The 16,179-nt window shown below is 55.4% G+C and overlaps 1 protein-coding gene and 1 pseudogene across 7 annotated transcripts in view; both read right to left on the reverse strand.

Moving 5' to 3' along the window:
- Window positions 1–1,854: 1,854 nt before the first annotated feature.
- Window positions 1,855–1,956, reverse strand: LOC116581194 (annotated as a pseudogene).
- A 5,373-nt stretch (window positions 1,957–7,329) lies between these two features.
- Window positions 7,330–16,179, reverse strand: part of TNK2 (tyrosine kinase non receptor 2) — a 45,390-nt gene continuing 36,540 nt past the window's right edge. For 3 of the 7 annotated variants that reach the window (XM_032336305.1, XM_032336260.1, XM_032336297.1), the window contains exons 10-16: window positions 13,285–13,479; window positions 11,833–11,924; window positions 11,151–11,273; window positions 9,143–10,497; window positions 8,934–9,029; window positions 8,620–8,747; window positions 7,330–8,150 (exon numbers count right to left, since the gene is read on the reverse strand). In XM_032336305.1, the coding sequence (XP_032192196.1) occupies window positions 8,144–8,150; window positions 8,620–8,747; window positions 8,934–9,029; window positions 9,143–10,497; window positions 11,151–11,273; window positions 11,833–11,924; window positions 13,285–13,479 (1,996 nt within the window). In that variant the 3' untranslated portion in view covers window positions 7,330–8,143. The other 4 variants (XM_032336278.1, XM_032336311.1, XM_032336271.1 and 1 more) reach the window with 3 other exon arrangements.

A 16,179-nucleotide genomic window follows, 5' to 3' on the forward strand; every position in this document is an offset into this window, starting at 1 on the left:
AGGCCTAAGGTAGGAAGGCAGGCAATGTTGGCTGAATAAAAGGATGGATGGCATATTTGGAAATACTTGATACTTGACTTTTTCTTAAAATACCTAGTAGAGACATAAAGGAGTTGAAAATAAGAATTATTCCAAATGGGAACTATGTAACGGAGACAAAGAAAAATAAAGGCACATGACACGAATCTGTTAGCGTCCTCACTTGTGGGCTAGGCTGTCGGGAAACAGAGCGTAAGCATTGGACAAGACACGGTGCTCCTAACCCCAGGGCTCTGGGCGGCCAAACCACTTCTCCAAAACACAGGCCAGTCATGGATTTTCTGCAGCTCTGCCATCCCTCTCTGACCAGCTCTCCCTTACCTCAAGGCCACAACCTTCCTGAGGTTCTGAGGGGAAGGAGGTAAGTGAGAAAGGGGGACAGCTGACAAGACAAGAAGAGGGAGAGTGGGGGGCTTCCCCTGAGGCTGAATCCTTCAGGAGGCTTGCCTCTGACGCGAGGTGCCGAGGGCCTCTCTGGTGCTGGCAGGGAGGAGGGACTGGGGAGCCAGTGATTTGCCACCAGTGACAGGATGTCTTCCATTAATACAATGAATGTGTTCTAAGTACCCGCTCACTCAGTTCCACCGGGGAGGAAGGAGAGAGGGAGGAAAGGTAGGAGGGAGAAATGGGGGTAACAAGAGGAAGGAGGAAGGCTTGGAGAGAACGGAGGGAGGAAGGGAAATGAACTAAAAAGGCTACAAAAGCAAAAAATTGACACACTTTCCTGGAGCACATAAAGAGGAGTAAGATGCAAGTCTGCTCTCTGCAACTTAAACCCTAATCAGAGAGGCAAAACCATCCCCCGAGGCCACGTTACCAACTTTTTTTCTGGGTGAGATCTCCCCTGCTTCCAGGCACCCCTGTCCAGCCACCATTTCCTACCACACAAGAGCTTCTGTGATTTCAGATCTTTGCTCCTTCGAACCTGCCCTTTCTTCTCATCCACCCACAGTCCAGAGCGCCCGGATCTCCCTCCAGGGGGACTCCCGGGCTGGAAAAGCCGAGCGGGGCAGCGGGCCTGTGCGCACGCGCGGGAGGCGGCCTGGCCCGGAGGGGCTGGGACCGCCGTGGGGAAGGTGGCATTCCGAGAGGCTTGGAGACCATCAGCAGGAATGTAAGCAGTCCTTGGACAAGTGTAGAAGCAGGCTCGATGGGGATGCCAAGAGACACTCTGCTCCTCCAAGAACAGGCTGAGAATACCCTCAAAAAGGAAACAGCCGTGACAGAAGGTGCACGGAGGGAGAGCCAAGCCCACGTCCCATGCCTGGAGAGAGTAGAAAGGCAGAAGCAGTACTCAAGGCCAGTGAAACCAGATGGTGGGAGATGAGGCGCTGGTCATGGTGTCTAGCAAAAGGGCCATTAGGACAGCAAAACCCAAGTAAGCCAATTAAGAAATGGAAGACAAATGACCACAAGGACATGAAAGATGTTCCACATCACTAATCATTAGGGAAATGCAAATCAAAACCACAAGATACCACCTCATGCTCATTAGGATGACTGCTATTTAAAAAAAAAAAAAAAAGCATGTTTTATGGTATGTGTATTTTACCACAATAAAAAAAAATGGAAAAAAAAAACTATAACAGGAAGCCATTTTACAGTAGAATGGGATACAGAAGTTTAAAAAAACACACTCTCATATCTCAGGAATAATCAGTTTTAATGTTAACTGAAATTAATCAATACTCTTTTAAGGATTCTTTCATTTGCTGTGTTGATTCCCATTCTGTGGATAAAATAGTTAATATTCAACCAATCCTCTATTACAAAACATGTTGATGGCTTCTAGTTGATTACTATTATGAACGCTTGGCAATTAAATTCCTTGCATACATTTTTAAGTGAATTATTTATTAGCAATAATCGCGCCTCGGATAAACCTCATTGGCTATGATAGTGCCACTGCGCAAAGCTTAAGTGAATTATTTATTCAAAACAAGAGCAGTTAGGATGGGTGATGGGTCATGGGAGTGGGTGGATGGGACAGAGCAGGGAGTACAGCTCTGGCCTGAGAGACCAGGGGCTCCTGGCAGCCAAGAGCGGTTACCCAAGGCCCAACAGCTCTCTGGGATTAGAGCAGAGCTGCCTTTAGTTCAAGGCTTTACACACTTGATCATCTCCATGACCCCCTGGAAATCTTGGTAGAATATTCTAGTTCCGTAGGTCCAGGATGGGATTTGGGTTCTGTATTTCTGAACCCAGGTGATGCTGCTGTGGCTGGACGTCATGCTACACTTTTAGTAGGCCTCGGGATAAAGGGTGAACACGGGGGATGGGGCCTGTTACAAGGCTGGTGACAGGACTGGAGAGGCTTCTCTCAGGATTTGGTTCGGTGGTTTGTAAAACTCCACCCTGACTCTACCTCACAGAGACAGGAAAGAGAAAGGGGTTCTGAACACTCTGTGCCGGGGCCGCACAGGGGGCAGGTCACTCATCCTGGGCAGCCTCCTGGTTTTGGCAGTGGGAACAGGGAAACCCACAAAGGCAACTTCAGAGAAGACAGGGGCCCCAATGGGAATGTTCCCAGCTAGAGGACGCATGCATTTTTGCTTCTCTTTTTCTTGTGGAAAGGAACACTCACCATAACCCCTCCTATCCCGTCATCACCTTCAACAGTTATCAACTTGTGGCCCATTTCCTCCAACCATCCAGACTATTCTCAACAGATCACTTCACTCAAAAATATTTTAAAACAAATCTCCAGAATATGAGTCCTCTCTTTACTAACTATATGCTTTGTTTTAATAAAGAAGAGAAAGCTTTCTCAAAAGCCATTTAGCAGTATTTGGTAAAATAATTTGTCACCAAATACAGGCGCCTGGGTGGCTCAGTGAGTTGAGTGACTGACTTGATTTCGGCTCAGGTTATCATCTCGGAGTCATGGGACTGAGCCCCACATCAGGATTCACGCTCCGAGGGGGAGTCTGCTTGAGGTTCTCTCCCTCCTCCCCTCTCCCAGCTCTCCAAAGCCCGCATACACTCTCTCTCTTTCAAATAAATAAGTAAATCTTTTAAAAGTAAATCTTTTAAAAGATCATTTGTTACAAAATAAAAATGTTAACAAAACAGTGGATTAAATTAACAAAATTTCTGCATTTCATTTCTACAGAATGAAAACCATGCAGTGCTTTAAGATTTGACATTTAATGACATTTGAGAGAATTAATTTCAAGATAGGAAAAAGTATCTTTGGTATAAAATATTAAGTATAAAAGGGTTATAAAATAGTCAAAGCAGGGGGCACCCGGGTGGCTCAGTGGGTTAAGCCTCTGCCTTCAGCTCAGGCCATGATCTCGGGGTCCTGGGATCGAGCCCCGAATCAGGCTCTCTGCTCAGCAGGGAGCCTGCTTTCCTCCCTCCCCCCGTCTGCCTCTCTGCCTACTTGGGATCTCTATCTGTCAAATAAGTAAAATCTTAAAAAAAAAAAATAGCCGAAGCAGGATGACCTTAATTTCTAACACTGTAATACACACAACATGTATGTGCGCAGGAAACAAACTGGAAGAAAATATATCAAAGTTCTAGGTGACTTTCTGGGTAATTTTAATTTTCTCACTGTGCTTTTCTGAGTGTTCAGTGAACAGTGAGAGTGTACGGCAATCATAAAAACGTTAACAAAAGATACAGTGGTGCCTGGGGTTTCCCAAAGGGTGCTGGTGTCATCCTAGGACTTGTCACTGGTGAGTGACTGCATGCACTCCTTTAGCCCACAGCATCCTCCCAGGCAGCCCCTGGTTTCTTTTCTAGATTTAGCACTGGTCTTCAGAGCCTCCTACCCAGTCCGTTTTGCAGGCATTAGATCCTAGCTGGCCCCCATTTGGCTCCAGATGGTGGGCAAACCGGTTCCCTCCCCTCCCAGGTTCTCTGGGATGAGTCCTTTAAGCACCAATGGGCCCGGGCCAGCAGCTTTTGGATTTAATGGATTACATTGGGCAATGACTTTACACAATCTTGTCTCTTTGCAATCTGAAATTAAACCAGGCTGCAAAGTCTTATTTGGCCAATAGGTGGTGTTGTACAACACAAAAGCACTAGTGCCCCGCGGTTCTGAAGACAGATTTCAGGGATCCTTGTAATAGTTGCTGGAGAGGGCAGGCTAACATAACATAGCTATCTAGGGGTTTGCAGACAAACTTAGCACCTGCCACTATCCCTACCATCATCACACAGGAATAGCCATTTCAATATAAATGTAGGAAGACAGAAATCTCAAGATAAAGGCAGTTCTTGAACGTGAATACATTTTAAGAAAAACTCCGTTGTATGATTCTTATTCTTGTCATTTCAACTCAGACCAATGAAAACTTGACCCTAGACCAGTGCAACCCTAGACCAGCACTGATGCTGAACTGGCCTTTGGGAATCCCTGCCCTAGCCAAGGATTCCAGGAGATGAAGGTCCCTCTATTCCCCGACGTCAAATTTCCATAAAAATCAATTTGCTTCAAATTAAGAATGCCTTTATGTTCCCAGTGTGCAGTGAGACATATCTACTAGACCTTTCCTCCACTCGTGGTTAAAGTGGAACAGTGAGCCACTTTTAAGAAGAGCTATCTCTTAAAGACACAGGTTGGGAATGCCCAGGTGGCTCAGTCAGTTAAGCGTCTGCCTTTGGCTCAGGGCATGATCCCAGGGTCCTGGAATTGAGTCCCGCATCAGGCTCCCTGCTCAGTGGGGAGCCTGCTTCTCCCTCTGCCTGCTGCTTCCCCTGCTTGTGCACGCTCTCTCTCTGACAAATAAATATTAAAAACAAAAACAAAACACCACACAGGTTGATCACACCATTCCTCTGCTGTCGAAAGGACTCAGGATATCACACCAGCAGCTTCATGATCGAGGCCTGCCTCACTCACCAGGATCAGAATCGGACAAGAGCCACCTCCAGCTCATCCCAAAAACACAACAGAAGGATGGCTTCCAGCCTTACCGAACTTCAGCACTTAAACCCAGTCTGTTCCCTCCAGCTGCAATGTTGACATGCCCCTCACCTTCCCGATACTTGCCTATTTTTTTCCAGCAAGTCAGCACAATGTCACCTCCTCCAGGAAGCCACCTCCTCTGCTCCCAAGGCACCTGGCACATAATGATCTGAGAGTACCTGTCACCTGGTTAGAATGGTGGCGTCCCCTGGGCACTGTCTGTTCAGCTTGTGTTCTCTCCTCAGGACTTGACTCCGTAAGATACCCAGTGAATCCTTGCTGATTCATTGATTCTCCTTGTTGGCAAACAGGCCCGGGTCAACTTTTTCAAAAGCCTCCCTTAAGATCTTTTCAGTAAACCCAGGAGATGCTGGCAAAAGCTGGCAGGCTGGTTGGTGTGAGAGAAACAGCAGGAAGCCCTGGGACTTAGGAAACTGGGGATCTGGCAAAAGTACATTCGGTTTCCTGATACACTGAGTAGCCCCTGATCCTTTGGAGTCACCCTTGCAAAATATCTTTCTGAAATGTACTAGCTCTGCAGTTGCTTACCAAGAAACAACATTTCAAAAAATGAAGTTGAAAATGTCTATGAGTGACAAAAAGGAACGACTCTGTAGCAAAAGAACAAATTATTTTTTAAAAACAAAATGATATTAAGGGAAATGGGAAGAGAAGACAAGTGTGTGTACACCAGAGTTGTGGTCCGTGAGTAATGAGAACAGCAGGAACATGAAGAAATAAAACGTACAATGATTACAGTTTACTGGGTACTTGTCATGGTCCACACACTAAGCGAAATACTTGATCTGTGCAACCATTCTAAAAAGCAGGGATGACTGTCCCTGGGGTTATAGGCTTGGAAAGGTTAAGTAACTTTTCCAAGATCAGACAACTGGAATGGAATCTGGATCTAACAGCAAAGCCCCAAATTAACTTAATATTAACTTCTTCTCTTTGGTGATACATTGTGACCAAATATTTTTAGGGATGCCTGGGTGGCCTATTCAGTCGAGCATCCGACCTGGGCTCAGCTCATGATCCCCGGGTCCTGGGAGCCCCCCCCCATCAGGCTCCCACTCAGCAGGGAGTCCGCTTCTCCCTCTCCCACTCCCAACTTGTGCTCACACACTCACACATTCTCTAATAAAATCTTTAAAAATAAGCATTTTTTTAATCGCAGTTAAATATAATTGAATTCTTAACTTAGCACACAGGGTATGCTAAACACGTCTCCATCTGAAGGCTCCAGACCTCCCAGGCCTGAGGGCCCACGGCGCAGGCCAGCCTGGAGCAGCAGATTCACAGACAGCCTCCAGACCATCCTAAGTGGTCTTTGTGTTTTTAACAAATCTAAACCATCAGCTTCCTCTCCATGATTTAGCTCTCATCCTGCTCAGAGGCATGGTTAAGCCCAAAGGGCTAATTCCCTTGATCCAGTCATTTTCTAAGAACCACTAACAGACTAATCATTTACCTTTTAAATGGGTCAAGGGTATTAATAGGTGGCTCACAGAAAAGGAAGTACAAATGGCCCAAATAATTTTTTGTGTGTATGCCCTCATTAGAGAAATGTAAATTAAAGCTAGGGAGACCTGTCTCTCCAGCAAAAATCAGAAAGCTCAGTACCGCATGGAAAGCTCTCCTGCACTGGTAGCTGTGGCTGCTGGAACCACCTCCCCCATAGACAGCCATTCAGCAAGACTCATCATGAAAGCACATACTCTGACCGTGGAGCTCTGCTCCTGGGATCATATCTTTCAGATTGACTCGTAAGTGAAAATTAATCTGCATGTGCCGTTTTACTGCAGCAATGGTTGTGAGGCCTTGTTAAACAGACCATGGTACAGCCATGGAACCCCAAACAAGAAGGGGGATGCTCGTTCAGTATGGCTATGAACTCCTCAAAATACTGTAGTGGAAAAGACTCTGATGCTGGAAGGCTGCCTCTGGCGGCGGGGGTGGGGAGGATGCAGCTGGGGTGGGAGATTTCACTAGAGACTCGATACCTTCTGAACTTTAAACCACATGAAATACTCAGAAAAACGAAATTAAAACATCTATTGAAGCTTTCCTTGTTACAGAAGTTTCTGGCTTTGCGCCAGCTCTCCCCTGCAGTATACCCTGCCTTCTGGGGAACTCTAGAGCAAGAACAGAGGGACTGTAAGTACAGGTCTGCATCATGGAGGCTCTGCCCCTCTGCCAGCCCTGAAGGGGAGGGAGCCGGAAGGGTGTCCCTGGCCGCACTTCCTCCCTCTCTCGGTCCACAGGTGGCGCCACAGGGCCTGCTGCCTGGACAGATGGTGGCCTGGGAAGCCCTGGGGCCTTGGGCTGCTGACCAAGAGGCAAAGAAATAGGCAGGCACAAGTAAGTTAACATAAAATAGAAACTAGCTTTATTTATCTGGAAGAAGCAGGGATCCATAGCTGGGGCAGCAACTCTGGCGGCAGAGGCTGGCAGGAAAACGAAACAGCATAGGGGAGGAGCTGGGTCAGAGAGGAAGCTCTGGTGTCCCTCCAGGGCAGCTGCCCCCTTGGTCTCCTTCCAAACCTGGGGCCTTGGGCCCTGGTCCCTGCCAGAGAACAATCTGGCACCCCTGCTCTGCTTCCTGAGCCACTTAGGGCTATTTCCAGGCACAAGATCCTAAGACCAGCCAAGTCCCATAGCGTATCCATGGCGAGGCCACAAGTCACATTCTCTCTGACACCCCCAACAGCCCACCAGGGGATCCCTGGAGAAGGGCCCTCCCCTGCAGAGGGCCTGTGGGTGCTGGTCCCCCTTTCTGTGTGGTCAACACATCCTCCTTCCACGGGTGCAGCCTGGCTTCCCGGTCAGCAGAGCCTGGGGACACGCTCCGGCCACAGGCCCCACAGCCAGGGCTGGAGCCAGAGGCAGGTTGGCTGCAGGGCATACTGAGGCCGCCACCAGGCCTGCCTTCACAGGGCTTCTTCCCGCCCCTTGGCTAAGGGCACCAAGGGCTGATCCAAAGTTGCAGGGACAGCACTGGGTGAGGGAGGGATGGCAAGGCGGGGCTCCCAGTCTCCCGCAGACTTGGCCTTGCCCTGCCGCTAGGAGCAGCGAGTGGCAGCAGGTCCTCCAGGCCCGGGCAGGGTCTCTCCCCACCCTTGTCAGATGGACAGGCTCAAGTGATTCCTTCAGAGCAGACCCTCTGGCTCTCCCGACATCTCAGCGCCTGAAGGGTGGGAAACAACCAGAAATGGCCTCTATCAACAGAGGAGTGGATGCAACAGAGCAGGGAACGTCCAACGTGGGTGGGCATGAGAAGGCCTCTTGGTGCTAGGCTCATCAGTTGCAAAGTCAGCAGTAATTTTGGAATTTATCATCCTGGGATGCTTTTTATCATTAATAATGATGATAATAATAAAGAGAACAGCAGTATTGTTTATTAGCCAATCAGAGGGCGACAGGCACAGTAAACAAGCCCCATGAGAGAGGCTCCAGTTCCTTCTTACTCTTTAGTTCATTTGAACCAAGGGGCTAAGTAGTCTACAGGCACTCAGGAGAAACGGCTCTCCCCAGAGCTGTTCCTGTCCTGGCTCGGGGCTGCGGCCCGCCTCCGAGTGTGTGGCCCACGAGGGGCCAGGCTGTCCCCTGGCGCGGTGCCTGCTGGGACACGGTTTCTCAGGCCGGGGCTCACTCACTTGTGGTGGGCAGGGCCGCAGGAGCCCAGAAGGCGGCAGCCGGCCTGCTCCAGGCTCCAGTCGCACATCTCCAGCACTTTGTGGCACTCACTCCGCGGCCGCAGACCCAACCCAAAGAGCTGCTCCACCTGAGGGAGCAGAGGGTGGTGCCATGGGACACACCGGGGCTGAAGGGCGGCAGGCAGCCGGGGCGGCCAGGGTGGGGGCAAAGGAGAGCCAGAGGCAGGCTGGTGGGGAGGGGCAGGGGGAGGCGAGTGCAGCAGAACCAGTCCTCAGGGTCCCTGAAAGCCAGAGTGGGCGGGAGGTGGCGGTACCTTCAGATACTGGGCAGCCCGCTGCACGCTCCAGCTGTGGCTCTGCAGGGCCGCCTGGCACTCCTCTGTGGTCACCCCATGCACCATGGCCTGCAGCTGGGCACACCCACCCACCTACCCGTCAGCTCCGCTTGGGCCCATTCCTCTGGGGCCCTGGGGCCTCTTCCCGCCCCCTGCCCTCCACCCCAGCACCTGGGCCCAGCACTCACCATCTGGATCTTGTCTGCCGGCCGTCCAGCCTCTGGCCCATCCCCAGGGCAGCCCCTCTGTGGCAGCCGAGCCGTGGCCCTCAGGGCTGGTGGCCGGGCCCCTGGGTTACTGTTGTTGGTGGAGAAGTTGGCCTTGGGGTCTGGGGCGGCCTGGGGCATTGGTCGAACAGTGGCCGTGGGGGCGGCAGGGGCTGGGGTGCTGGGCGGGGGCAGCAGCAGAGGCACAGGCAGAGGGGCTGGCTCTTCAGGGCTCTGGGCCTCCCGCAGGAAGCGTTGATAGCGTTCTAGGTAGGGTGGGCGCTCCGGCAGCAGGTAGTAGTGGGTGCTGCTGACCTTCTTGCCATCGCGGACAATGGGGAGAATGCAGGGGCCCGCCCGTGGGCCAGGCGCCTGGATCACTTGGGGCGTGGCATACTTGGGGTCGGAGGCGAAGCTCTGGGTGGTGGGCATGGTCTTCCCCGGTGAGCTGGAGAGCCGGGCTGGCAGCGGGGAGCTTCCAGGTGGTACCAGTGGGCTAGGGGTCCTCGAGCTTTGAGGAGACAGGGGTTCCCGGGGAGGCACCCGGGGAGGGGAGGCAGGTCCGGGCCACCGCCCTAGCTCCTCCTCACCCGAGGGGGCCGGAGACAGCTCGCCCCGTGGGCGAGTGGGCCTTGGGGGTATGGGCACGCGGGGGGGCACCTGGGGCTTGTCCTCACCCACTGGGGCCGGGCCAGGAGAAGGGCCCAGGGAGGCCGCCGGGACCTGCAGCTGCCGCATGCACTCCTGCTGCAGCGCCTGGAAGATCTGTGCGGTCTGGGCAGAGCTGGGTGGCTTGACCCCCGCCTGGGGCGGGAGGAACAGATTGTCCTCCAGGGGAGGGAGCAGAGGTGCCTGCTCAGGCACAAAGGCGTAGTTGGTCTCCCCTTGGCTGGGCCCCGCACAGACCCCTGCACCCACAAGGGTGCTGTTGATGGAGCAGACCTCAAAGTCATCCTCATCCTGGGCCACATCGTCGTAGGCGGGAGGTGGGGGCAGCGGGCGCGCATCCCAGTCCACCACGGGTGTGGGGTGCAGCGGCCGGGGCAGGGCCCGTGTGGGGCTCTGTGGCGGGGTCTTGTCCAGCAAGGAGCAGGCGTCCATGGCCAGCTGCGCCAGTGAGGGTGCGCAGGGCCGCGGGGCAGGCACGACAGGCTCCTCGCCAAAGTCAATGAGTGTGACCTCACCCCCGCTGCCTCGAGCCGCCTTGGTGCCCGGTACCCGAGCCGAGGGCTTTGCGAGCCACAGCCCACGGGTCAGGGCTGGTTTCCGAAGGCCCAGCCTCTTGAAGTCGCTGGACAGGGGGTCCTGATCCTCACTCACGGGGTCGTAGGTTGGCTCTAGGATAGAAAGGGAGACCCCGCCAGGAAGGCAGTGTCAGACAGGGGGACAGGGGAAGAAAGGCAAGTATCATTCGCAACTCCCCACTCCCACTGCCCCCAGAGGTTAGCCCTCGGCTGCCCAAATTCTCAGTGCACACCAACCCTATTCCAACAGGAGCACAGAAACTGCTCTGGACACTGCCAGCTCTCCGGGGGGCTGACGCGACCCTGCCTCCATCTCGGCTAGAGCAAGCAACACCCTGCAGCAGCCTGACACCCCAACACACAAGACCCCCCAAATACCCCAGGCTCCTGGGCCCCGTCAGTCCCTGCTTACGCCCACCCCGTTTCGGCACACCATTAGTGCGGAATGGAGGCTACAGGCAATCACCCACCACCCAGGGCAGCTGGCGCTGTCCCTGGAGAGCACGGAGCTCCTGACCAAACACCACAAAAGCCCAGACGCAGCCGCCTCTGCAGGTCCCAAAGGGAGTGCGCCAGGGCCAGCTGATGGGGGAACAGGTGGGCACCAGGACCACACACCTGCTCCAGAAGCCCAAGCTTTTAGGGGTCAGGGGAGAGGCAGGCATGCTGGGCTAGGTTAGCGGCAAAAGCTCACAGCACACACCCCACACCCACTCCCACCCAGCCAGCCCACTGGGGCTCTGTACCTTCCAGAAGGAGAGGAGGAATGAGAGGAGAGAGGGGACGGGGGCAGGGGCCAAGGCACCGAGAGCAGCCCCACTTACTCTGAGCGAAGATGGCAGGCTGAGGTGGGCGAGGCGGAGGCTGCCCTGCAAGAAAGGCGGTGCGGAGAGCAGAGGGGCGGAGCGGGACAGACAGAGGGTGGGAGGGAAGAGGGCCAGACAGGAGGGCAGAGCGTGGATAGAGACAGAGAGAGAGCAGTGAGTAGGGGCGCATGAACGTACAAACCCAACAGCAATGGGAAGCAGTGGGGCGGCAGGATGGGGGGAACCGTGTTCCGGAACGACAGGCACAGGATCCGGGAGATGGATGAGGCTCCTGGCCAGCGTGAAGCCAGTGGGGTGGTTTTGGCTCGGGAGAGGACAGCAGGATTAGGGGGAGTGAGGAAAGCCAGGATCTGAGCACGGCGGGGAGGGCGGAGGGAAGCTGAGGTGGGCAGGCCAGTACAGGACTGGCCTTGGGTGCCCACCTCGGCGGATACAGCTGCCTCTCATCTTCCACCCCACAGCCAGCCGGAGCCAGGGCTCAGCTGTCCCCCAGGAGCCCTGACCCAACTGTCCCAGAGCCAGAGCAGCCGGCTCAGCGTGCCCGGTGAGGACAGTACCTCTTCCTGGGCAGCTGACGAACTTGGGGGGGCTGGGTTCTTACTTTTCACCCTTCCTAGATGTTGGGTGGGTCGGGAGGTGCTCAGTTCCACACTCAGCAGGTCAGGAGGGTCCATGGGGTTTCCCAGGTATAGTCTGTGGGGAGACAACCGAGTCAGAGGAGGGAAGCAGGGGAAAGGCTGTGCAGTGACGACCGTGGAGAAACCTCAGGTGGAGACTAAGACCCTGGGCACATGGCGGGAACCATCCTGTCCAAGCCCTGCACAGACTGGGCCGGGAGCACAGGACTTCCAACTCCCCGCAGTTCCCCACAAACTGTATCCCAGGGACAGGGGTCACAGAGAGATGGCAGGGCAAAAGTCCTGAGTGCAGGCTGAAAGGCTTGGGCTGAAGGGACTCTAAGAATACCCTCCAGGAGCAGAGCTGCTGTCCGCAATGGCTAGGGCACCCCACCCACACTTGTCAGCCACCTGCCGGCCCTCTTGGGAGCACCCAGCCACACGACCCTGGCAGGGTGGGCAGGAGGTACACTCTTGCCCCACGGCCAGGTGGAGGAGGGGCCGGGCTGTCTGGCCCGCTCCCGATTCACCCTCTCCAGCCCCGTGCTGATTGTCAGGCCCTGGGACTTAGTCACTGGGCTGATTAAAGCCCAGAGGAATGGGGCTGGGCCGGCCACAGCACGCCATGAGCAGGGCAGAGGGCGCCGGGCCTCCTTTCGGAGGGCGTCTCCACACCTCGCCCCAATTCCCTCAGGCCCGAGCCTGGCTCTTCGGAGGTGAGCGACACCAGCTGCTCTGCAGGGCTTCACTTCTGGCGTGTGAGGGGAAGGGGGGGAAGGCCTGCTTCATGGGCCTCTCAGGGCAGAGCCAAACGTCAGGAGAAGTCAGAGGAGAAAGGGCTGCCTGGAAGCCCCCTGGGGCCAGCGGAGAGAGGAGCTGCCAGGTGGCTCCCTGGGGCAGGGCACTCAGGAAATGACTAATTCTTCTCCGTGTCCTCCCCAGATGCCCCCCAATGACCTCATCCTTTTGCTTAAAGGGGACTGACCCCCCCCCCGGTACAGAGTTGGCAAGCAGGTGGGGGTGTTGCCTAACCTTCCAACTGGCACCCCCCACAGGGAGCTCTTTCTCTGTGCCCCTGAGTCTGGGAACACGAGCTCACTTGACCACTGGGCCCACAGGCTCAGTCTCCAGGACTCTAGCAGCCCAAGAAGGGAAGCTTCTACATAAACACTAGGGAGCATCATAGCTTCCCTGCTGAGCTCCTTGGGAAGGCTGTTCCCAGTCCCTTTTCCTAAGGTCAGTGCACCAGGGGTGGGGGATTCCACCAAACAGAAGTGTGTCTCCAGCCCAAGCTCCTAACCCCGGTTCTGCCTGCAGGGAACAGCTTCTGGGCAGTAAGAGACCCTCTGCCTCACGGCTGTGACAAGGACCTCGGAAGCCAGCAAGAGCCTATGACTCCAGAGCCATAGGTGATCCCCACCCCCAATAGCACTCACTCGTCGATCTTGTCGGGGAAGCCCCAGCAGTGGCGGGGGTCGCTGTCGCCATGTCCTGTGTGGATGAAGCTATTCTGCAGGGGTTGACTGATGTCCTGGGCCGACAGGCCAGCCACGGAAGTCACCACATTGCGCGGGAAGGGCCCTACACACAGCGTCCGTGTGTTCTGCCCACGCCACCAGTAATTCTCAGCCCTGCTCAACAGAGATGACATGGTGAACCCCAGGGCATGTAGGGATGGGGGCAGGGAGCGGGACACTTCCCATACCAAGCTCTCTAGCCATGCTATCTGAACAGCCGGGCAGAAGGGCCCCGGGAGTTACAACCTTGAGCCCAGTGGGGTCTGCTATCAGCCCCAAGACCAGTCACTCCTCTGGTACAGGGCCCAGCTGTTTGCACACACCTTACCCCAAGATACCTAGGTGGGTCAGACAGCTTTTCCTACAGTTTACAAATAAGGAAACAGGTTCAAACAAGTGACAGGACTGGCCTACAGTTCCCAGAAAGATCATAGCAGACCCCGGATTCAAATTCAGTTGTTAGTCTGCAAGCCAGCACCCTTCCTACAAAGCTGCCTCACCTCCTTCCTCCCGGCAAGGCCTGAACCCCCACCCTCTGGCCACTGGACTTTACTCTTCAGCCCAGTTTCCCGGCATCCTGAGCTGCAGGGTCCAAAGGAGCACCATGGTCTCAGCACTCAGCTTGGAACCAAGCCCTCCAACCACACTCTATTTCCTGCACGCAGCCCCTCATGCACCTGGAAGCCCTCAAAGCAATTCACTCCGTCCCATTACCAGTTCTGCATCTCCAGTGCCTTCTGCAACTTCTCAGCAGGGCTGTGGGACCCTCGCCTTAACCCCAGCCATCTCCTGGGAACACCACTCTTGTCTTAAATACAGGGTCTAGAAAGGGACCCAGTGTCCCAGTGTAGCTGGACTGTGGGACCCAGCTCCTCACTCTGATCTCTGCTGACGCAGCCTAAGCCCGGGCCTGGGGTGGGGGTCAGGGCAGGAGGGGGCCCTCCTGGACACTTCAAATGGCAGGCTGCAGCTCCCTTATCTGCCGCTGGGCTCATTACACCTGACGACATGGGCAGAATCCAAGCTGAGGCAGGAGAAGGACAGCCTCATGCTGCTGTGACCACGTGTGCATACCCAGTCAACCACCACCAGCAAGGCCAGGAGCATAAAGGTCTCCTCCAAACTGGGCCGAGGGGGGATGGAGGCTGAGCTCCTGGAGCCTCCTCTGGAAGGTAACGTGGCCCCCTGGGAGCAGCATGACCTCAAACCGCCAGCTCTAGAGGTCACAGGTCAAGTCCCAAGAGTCCAGCAGTTCTCGGGAAGCGAAGAGGTGGGGCAGGGGAGGGCTGGGAAGCCACCTCCTTCTAAACAGGACTGCAGACCAGCCCACCACCAGACACAGCAACCCTGTGATTACTCCCTGCCCTGGGGTGGGAAAGGCAGGAGAGGAAGGAAGAAGAGAGGACAACACCCAGGAAGGGACAAAGGGACAAAGCCATCAAAATATAGCAGGGCCCTTCCAAGAAGAGAAACGCCCCCCCACCCAGCACCGCAGCTCCGGGGCGGGGGGGGGGGGGGGGGCGGGGGGGGGGGGGGGGCGGGGGGGGGGGGGGGGGGGGGGCGCGGCCGGCCCGGGGCCGGATTGGCAGGCTGAGGTTGACATCTGCCGGTGAAGAGGTGAAGAGGGACGTCTGCCACCAGGGAACTCTGCTGCTGGTCTCCCCTCCCCTCTGTGCCCACTGGTGCCCTGGGTTCTGCAGGCCTCTCCACAAACTTCTCGGATGCCCAACCAGGCTGGACAATAGACTCTGCTCTCCACGCCTCTTCAGAGGTGCATATTAACCTGGGTGAGAGAGGCGGCTGAGGCAGAAACACAGTCCCGTGGAGAACCGAATCACGTCCAAGGCCAGGTCTGCTCTGTGGACAGGTCTGCCCTGTGCCCTATGCCCCCTGTGGACCCTGAGCAAGGTGAGATTACCAGGAGGTCCCTCCCTCCACCCCCTGCCTCTTGCCAGCACAGCTGAAGTCCTGACACAGGGGTTCCTCTGGACCCACGTAGGAGAGTGACAGATGCCAGCCCCCTCCTCTTATTGTGGGTATGGCCGAGCAACAGCGCTGGGCCCACTGAGAGTCCTGACATCAGTTTCCACACTCTGCTCCCCAGGGAGGGGAGTTGGGGGTGCAAAGCACGCTTAGAAAAAAGACACTCTGGGAGTCACATCCCAAGCACACTCAGCAGCGGCACCCTCTCAACAAGACATAACTCTTGAGATGGCTGACACTGTCCTGAGCTGCCCACCGACCCCCTCCGAGGTTTGGTGGGACCCAGGCGCCAGCGGCTCACACAGGGAGGTCACCCATCCCACCCGGCATGCACTGGCCACACCCATGCTCCCTCCCCCCACACCCCCACCCCCACCCCACAAATGGACCAGAGTCTCCACAGCAATGGGAGGGGTCAGGCCCACTGTGGGCAGACACTGCCGCACAGATAGAAGTCCCCGGGGAAAGAGACCAGGGCCCAGCACCTCTGGCACAAACAAATGTTCTGTCTCCTGCTGCCTGTTGGCGTCCAGGAACAGGCAAGAAGCTGAGTGGCACCTGGGAAACCTAGGTCTGAACTGAGAACTGCCTAAGGCTGCCCCTGCTTCTACGTGGGACCAGCTTCTGGAAATCTCAGCCCCCACCCAGTCCTGGCCCAAGGTAGTCCAGCCCAGAAACGGCTTATAACTGTTGCTTAAATATTTTGCTCAAAACACAGTCCCACTCACTTCTGAGTGACCCAGGCATCCCTGGTGTTGGACCACCCAGGCCCCTGGTTCCCCCTCACCCTACCCCTGGAAGCAGAGGCTCCAAGGACCAGGCCAGGCCAAG

The sequence above is a fragment of the Mustela erminea genome, chromosome 1 (assembly GCF_009829155.1).
Source record: "Mustela erminea isolate mMusErm1 chromosome 1, mMusErm1.Pri, whole genome shotgun sequence".
Classification (NCBI taxonomy): domain Eukaryota; kingdom Metazoa; phylum Chordata; class Mammalia; order Carnivora; family Mustelidae; genus Mustela; species Mustela erminea.